The sequence below is a fragment of the Meles meles genome, chromosome X (genome assembly GCF_922984935.1).
Source record: "Meles meles chromosome X, mMelMel3.1 paternal haplotype, whole genome shotgun sequence".
NCBI lineage: Eukaryota > Metazoa > Chordata > Mammalia > Carnivora > Mustelidae > Meles > Meles meles.
In genome coordinates this window covers 40,088,383-40,096,141 of record NC_060087.1, presented here as the reverse complement: position 1 = coordinate 40,096,141, position 7,759 = coordinate 40,088,383, and the positions used below count along the sequence as shown (strand labels likewise).

At 52.3% G+C, this 7,759-nt stretch overlaps 1 protein-coding gene across 1 annotated transcript in view; it reads left to right on the top strand.

Moving 5' to 3' along the window:
- Positions 1-6,612, top strand: part of DIPK2B (divergent protein kinase domain 2B) — a 42,355-nt gene extending 35,743 nt beyond the window's left edge. Inside the window, exons 4-5 of the mRNA XM_045996310.1 lie at positions 394-682; positions 1,835-6,612. Coding sequence (XP_045852266.1) covers positions 394-682; positions 1,835-2,178 — 633 coding nt within the window. The 3' untranslated portion in view covers positions 2,179-6,612. The remainder of the gene's footprint in view (positions 1-393; positions 683-1,834) is intronic.
- The last annotated feature ends 1,147 nt before the right edge of the window (positions 6,613-7,759 follow it).

Below are 7,759 nucleotides of genomic sequence, written 5' to 3'. Positions count from 1 at the left end.
TTCCTAGGCAGGGCTGTCTGTGAAATCCCAAATACTAGTCATATTTTTTTCAACTCTTCAACTCTTGAAATAAACATAGTCCCCTGAATCCGGAAGCGCATGGAAAATCGCCCCTCGCTTGGGGAACCTGTTGAAATGCATCCGCTGCCTGGAAATAAGGGCTGCCTTTTCCGAATGCCTTCATCCACCCACGATGGAAAGAAAGGGGCACAGGGTCCGTGGTCCAAGAGGTAAAAAAAATACGCTGAGGGACACGCGGCAGAGGCGTTTGGAGACGGAAGGGGCCCGGTGAGGCTCATCCTTCTGGGGGATCCCAGTGAGAGGCAGGGGGGGAGCGGCTTCTCAGCGATGTTCTCTCTCATTCCCGAACACCTTCCCCGTCCTGCTCTGCAGATCTTCCCCGGCGCCGAGGGCTGGCCGCTTCCCAAGTACCTGGGCTCCTGCGGCCGATTCGCGGTCAGCACCAGCACCAGCCCGCTGCGCGACTTCTACGGCGCTGCCCCGGAACAGGCGGCCGACCTGGCCTTCCAGCTCCTCGCTGTCCTGGAGTCCCTGAGGAGCAACGACCTGAACTACTTTTTGTACTTCACGCACGTCGACGCAGGCACGTTTGGCATCTTTAACAACGGGCATCTGTTCATCCGGGATGCCAGCGCCTTGGGCGTCATCGACAAGCAGGAAGGTATCCAGCGTGGGCCTAGCTGAGCCGCTGGCAGAGGGGAAATCAGGGTGACAGGAGTCAATGAGAGGTGATGGGGGGAGGGGGTCGTCGCACCCCGGGGCCTTTCTGGTCTCCCTGTGTCACTGTGAGAGACGCCCCAGTTCGGAAAATGTCCCTATTCCCCTTTTGAGTCTGGGCTCCAGCTCCAAAGGGGAACTGGACTTGACTTTGTCCATGGCGGTCTTCTGCAAGGCTGCTCCCGCCCGCCTAAACCCTCAGGGCGCTGCTACTGTCCAATGTGGGTCAGTGTGGCACAGGGCACCTGCCCTGCCCTCCCCCTTCACACACGCACCACCTCTGGGTCTACCTCCTTGGAGCCTCTCTCAGATGTTTCTAGACTTTATCTCACACGTACCTATCTGGCTGATGCCCTAGTGCACACCTTCGTTTTTTCTAAACTTTCCAAACTGAAAGGCATGGCCTCGAATGTGGTATGTGAGGGAACTGGGTTTCTCCCCACCCTCAGGGACTCAGCCAGGGCTGTAGAACTCCTTGAACATCCCAGTTTCTAGCAGTGACCACATTTTCTTAGCCCAGTCACAGAACAGAGGATTTTCTTGTCTGATCTCTGATTTTGCTGATACGAGAAGGCCTCCGAAGACTGACCTGTGAAACCACACTGACTCATTTCCTGAGTCACCTTTATTAAAAAGAATCGAGTCGGAAGAAACGAGGCAACGGAAACCACTACACTGGGCAGCCCCCCAGCCCCTGTTGCATCCTTATTCTACATCACCTGCTGTTTCTCTCAACTCTGTATTCCACAAGGGCAGATGAGATGGGTCCTAGAGATTTCCTGCATTCACTCGTTCCCTAATAATAATGGGAGGATCACAGTATGGGTTTGGGCCCTACATTTAGAAGCCCAACCTCTGGCAGGGATCAGCGCATTTTCCATGCCCCGGCCTCCTCCTGCCATAGCACAGAGAGTCCCTCCCGTGTTGTCCTCAGCAGGGACCACTGTGTCCCCAAGCTCTAACTCACCTGGTGACAGGAAATGCTAGGACCCTAAACATTCATCCAGCAATTCTAATTAGTGGTGCCCCCCCCTCCATTCCTCTGCAAGGGGTGCAGGTCATACGGAGTGTAATATCGTGCATCTCTCTTTTCTAGGCAGCCCAGCAGTCACCGGGACAGTAGGAGAGAGTAGAGACATCTTTAGCTGCCTGCTTTCTGGCTGCCAGGCTGAGCTGCCCTCCTGCTACACCATTCCAGAGAAGCAGAGCCTGGTGCTTGTGTGTCGGCAGCTGCTACCTCCACTCCTCCAGGGGAAGTTCCCCTCCCCAGTGCAAGAGGAGATAGACACCGCACTCAGCCAGTGTGGGGAGGATGCCCTCCCGGACCCTGAAGTTCTTGGGGCCGCCAGCCGCCTGAAAGACATCTTGAGGCCCCTGAGAACCTGTGACCCCAGATTTGCCTACCGTTACCCAGACTGCAAATATAACGATAAGTTCTGAGGGGCTGGAGCCTTGCCGGCCTCGGGGGACAACATTTCTGGCCTTCCCTTGCCCAGGAGGGTAGCTGCAGGGTTGAAAGAAGCAGCTGCATCCTGGGACATTTGGAGAGATGGGCTTCATTTTCCAGGAACAGAGGAACACTCTGACAACAAGAGGGGAGTCGTGCTGCACGGTGCGGTTGCCCTTGTTGTCTACAGCGTCACAGAGAAGCCTGGGGCTGGGCGGCAGAAGACCCAACCATGACCTCAGACACTCACTGGACCTTGCTGAGCTCTGGTGTCCTCTGTTCTCCAGCAGACTCTCGAGTTAGTGAAAGAAGACAGGGATGTGAAGGGCCAGGGACACGTATAAGAGGTTACAAATAGTGTTCCAGAAGCGTGTGCAGGCAGGACACATAGGACAGAGCCGTGGAGGTAGAGGTTGACATAGAGGGAAGGCAGGGGGAAGGTGAGGCCCCTGGCCAGGTCCGTGTCAGACTTAAACAAGAAGTGTCCCCTCCCTGCTCCCCGTGCCTTCGCACTAGCCCTTCTGCCACACTTCCCACACTGTCACAGGGTGTGGGGACTGCAGGCCGAGGAAACGCATGGACAGGGCCACATTCTGGGTGCCTAGGGTCCTGTGTGCGCCAGTGAGGCACCTCGTGATGTGGGAAGGAGCCCCGGGTGAGAAGAGATGAGCTGTGGGCTATGGGCCAATGTGTTCTTCCAGGACCTCTGAGAAGCAGGTGTCAGGACAAGGGCAAGATGGGCAAGGATCGTATAGGATCCCTGCATAGAAGGGAAGGAGGAGGTATTGCTGATCTGAGCCCAAGTGAGGGAGAGAAGGTCAGAGGGGGCATTCTATGACTGGCATCAGTGCTATCTGAAGGAAGGTTCCACAAGGCCCTGCTGCACTCAGTTGCTGGCAGGGAACAGCCCGTAGGAAGCGTGGCCTTGGCCTCACCGCAAAGACAGAGTTCAGAGTGCACCATAGGGCCAGCAGCCTGCTCTGCTCCCTGGAGCAGGAGGCCTGAGCCGGACACAGCAGCCACAGCTGGGGTCCCAGGCCAGCTCTGTCCTCACCACAGCCTCCAGTGTAGCAGTCGAAGGAGTCTGAGAATTTTCGCTCAAACTTGGCCTTACGAGTCATTGCAACAACATTTTTTCAAGGCCAGCCAACAGAACTTATTTTATTCAACAGTTGGTTAGTTTCCTTTATACCTTTGCAATATTTAGTCACATGGTATGTGGGCCTCCATGTGGATTCTTGCCCTGGCCCCTTAAGCCTTAGTGGGGGGCTCTCTGGACCTTTGTCCAGCCTCCCTGTCAGCTCTCTACCTTTAGGGACCTCCCAGTCGGTCTCCCCTCTTCCCCTCTGAATTGGCACCTTTAGGTCAGAATGCCGGACTTAATAGCTCTCATACTACAGATGGGGAAACTGAGGCCCGGGAGGAAGAGCAACTTGCTGAGATAGTCGTTGCTCCTCTTGCCTTCCTCTTCGCCTGCTGATTCACACCCCATCCTACCCAGTTTGGGTCCCTTCATTCACGTTTAAACATGGGCCAAGAAAAGTCCTATCTCATTGTCCACTAGGTTGCTCGTCTTGGGGGGTTTGCCTTTTGACGGCTCCAGGCACTAACTCCCAGGGCAACTACGATAGCAAGGATGGCAGGCCAAGCTTCTGAAAGGGCAGGACTGGGCTGCCTGACAGTCTTTGAGACAGTTGCCTTCTGGCTCGGTTTGGAGGGCGAGGACTGACAACTTTTCCTAACACCTGTCTTTCCGCCCAGTGAATCTGGTTTGTGACTTCTGGCCTTCAGAAGCACAAGAGGAAAGTTTTCTGTTGGTTGACGCCACCCGTTTTGTTGTAATATGTTAAGGCAGCCACGGGAAACTGAGACACACCCCGAATCCCGTCTTATTGTCTGCTTGGAGAGAACGCAACCTGCAGTATTCCCCACAGCCGGTCTATAGTGATGGGTTCAAAGGCCCGGCCCGACCACGAGGGAGTGTGTTATGTCATCTGTTCCCAGGGCTGAGACTCAGATGGTTCCATTTCTCCACTTACTAAGTCCCACGTGTCACCTAAGACCCTGTCAGAGTCTTACCTTGACCCAGAGCTTTTCCAGACAGCCCGGCCCCCAGGGAGCCCTTTCTGAATCCCATCATTGTCCGGCTGAGGCATAGGTCTGTGCCCATTTGAAGCTAATGCAGAGGATGTTCCCGATGCGTCTCACACTCCCACCCTGCTGAGAGCAGCCTCCAGATGGCAGTAGTGAGCACCCTTTGGGTTCTCCACAGCAAGGCGGCCTGGCTTGGAGCAGGAGCTCCTGAGGGTGGAGGCTTCATGGACGGGATTAGTGCCCTTCTAAAAGAGACCCTAGAGAGTCCCCTTGCCCCTCCCGCCACATGAGCATGCAGGGACGAGATGGCCACCTATGTGCCAGTGAGAGTGCTCTCTCCAGACACCGAACCTGCTGGTCCCTTCATCTCAGACTCTCGGCCCCCCATAACTGTGCGAAAGAAGTGTCTGTTGCTTGCCAGCCCCCCAGTCTATGGTATTTAGTTATAGCTGTTCAAACAGACTGAGACGTGCTGCTGGGCACATGCAGCACGAAGCGGCTTCCTCGGGAGTTCTGCTAGCTACTGCCTCTTCCGCCTGCAGGACCAGCTCCCTAATTTGTGGGGCCTCCTGTTATTGGGATTGGCCAGACAACAGAGCACGAAACTGAGTGCAGGCTCCATGAGACTGAGGAGCTTGCGTGCCCATGAACCTGGCCCTGGGTGCCTGAGAACACTAACTCTTCACCTTGCCAGAGAATGTTCCTGCGGTTCACTGGCATCTCCTTTGACCTCACCACCAAGGGGACTAGGCATGGGACCAGAGGACAACTGGACAGCTACCATGGCAAAGGAACCGATCTACGAGAACACACGCCACCCACTGCAGCCACGACTTCGCGGGAGGAACCACAGCCTGGCGGTCAAGTCTGACTCTTCACAGGAAGAAACCGGTTCAAGCGTTCACTCAAAGTGACCATTTTTTGGTCTCCTGCTTTCCACTCCTCCCCTGTAATATCTGACTTCTGTCCACCAGTGATTCCGTGAGCCTGAATGGTTCCTCTAGGGTTAAAAAAGAAATCGTTTGCTAAAGAAATAAATCAATACATTGTTGGATTTATATTCTTTTGGGAATACAGCCCTGGAATCAGACAGACCTGGTTTCAAGTAATAATTCTGCTGGTTCCTGTATAACCTTGGGCACATTGCTTAACCACTCTGAGCCTGCATAAATGGGGAGGAAAGGATCTGCCCTTGCAGGGTTACGTCCTAGTTCAGTGATACAATGTCTCTCATGGTACATATAGGCATTCTGTATTTGAAGGCAAATGTAGGGCAAGAACAGAGGGTCTCCTAGCTCAAAGGACTCCTCACACAGCCAAGGAAAGTGCTGCAGGCTCTGGCAGGCCCCTAATCCTGGCCCCAGGGCTCTGCTCCAGTCCAGAGGAACCGTAAGGAAACAAGAATGCCGCAGGCTGGTGGACAGTGTGGGATCATTGTTAACCCCTCCCAGCGAACGGACTGTGGCTTGATCGTGAATGACAGCTGGGCAGCCACTATACTCGCTTCCCTAGCCCAGCCCTCCCCCGGGCTCAGAAGGGAATCCTCCTCAAGCAGGTAATGTTGGGGGCCTTGGGAAGTCCATCCATGCTCAGTACTGAAGAGAAAAGCAGAAGCCATCTTGGCTCATTGAAAGCTGTTGTCTCATCGCCTGTGCGCGGAGATGTGGCTTTTCTGCCCACTTCAGGTGTATTGGCCACATACGCCGGCGCAGATGGGACCGTGTGCACGCGGGTATACTCGTGGTCCGTCTGCAGCTCTTTAGGATGCCACTTGGCAAGTTGCAGTTGCAAGTCATGTGGGAGGGTCATCGACCAGGCAAGGGGCCATGAATTTGCAGACATAATGACACTCCAAAGGGCGACTGAGAGGCACAGACCAGCAAAGAGGAGCTGGACAACCAGTTCAAGTGGCCCGCCCCATGTAGCTCTTCGTAGGAGCAGACAAGGAGAGGAAGCACCCCCGTCCCACTAGGGTGTCGGGTCCTGAACAGTTCCCTCTTGGAAAAGTCAGCACGTCAAAGTTACTTACTGCAGTGTTGCTTGTAATCAAAAATACTGGAAACGACCTAAGTGTTGGTGCATGGGAGAATGGTTGGCTAAATCCATGATACCTCCACACAGTGGAGTACCATGCTGTTTTGCGGACGATCTCTATGAACTGGTACGAATGATCTGCAAGATACCCAGCTAAACGAGAACAATGTAAAAGCAGACACCAAGAGTATTTAGAGGATGCAACCTTTCGGGTAAGAAAGAAAGAGTATGGGGTGCTTGGGTGGCTCAGTGGGTTAAGCGCCTGCCTTTAGCTCAGGTCATGATCTCAGGGTCCTGGGATCAAGCCCCGCATCGGGCTCTCCACTCAGTGGGGAGCCTGCTTCCCTCCCCCCTGCCTGCTTCTCTGCCCGCTTGTGATCTCTGTCAAATAAATAAAATCTTTAAAAAAAGAAGAAGAAGAAAGAGTATAAGCAAACATTCATGTATCTGCTCACTTGGGATATAAATATATATTATATGAAAATATACATAAAATATTTTACATATATACACAGAGAGAGAGAGAGGAGAGAGAGAGAGAATAAACCAGAACCTAATGAGATTGGTTACCTACAGGGGGTGGTGGGAATGGGATGTAAAGAAGGGAGGAATGGGAAAGGAGGGGGGGATGAAGAGGAAGTGAACCTTCTCTGAGTATGTTTTTTTATAAATCTGACTCTTAGAGCCATGGGAATGCCTCACACAACCCACAAATAAATAGTTAAGATTCCCCCAGGATGTGGGTTGCACCAAGATGCAAGACAGACGATAACGAGCAGACCTAACTGTGTTACACATGACTAGGATAACCACACCAAAGAACTAGCCTAAGCAACTTGAAAAGTAAGCATTTGACTACAACAGTATAAGGCTAAAGGCAAAAGAACCACACATATGATTGGAAACCATTAGTTTTGTGCTGTGTGAATGTCACCTCAAATTAGAACAAGAGAGGAGACAAAGAACCATGCGCAAAAAATTGTACTCTGGTTAGTAAATATTTTTCCCATGTGGATGTGGTTTAGCTGTTGCAAAATTATTTTAAGTGTTGAGTAAGTAAGTAAGTATATTGTGGATAATGAGAGACAGGCTTCTTAGCATCAGAGAAGGGCGTTACAAACAAGGAAAGAGGGAAGGCAAATTTGAGCCCTCTAAGGTTGGACTGGAATTGGAGGTATTACTAAAAACGGGATTTTTGCTTTGGATACACAAATGGATAGACACAGAAATAAAGATGGAGTGTTAGAAATATATTTCCCAGCTCTGTCTCTGAGAAGGCCTACAAACAGCGACACTGCCCCACTACCTGTTGTCCAGGTCTTGGTTTCTCCGGTAAAAAGAGACCAAAACTCTTTGGAGAAATGGCTGATTCCAAAACTAAGAAAGCAGAAGATGAGTCTGGAATAATCTTATGTGGCCAGAAAGAAAAGACATGCTTAAAAACTT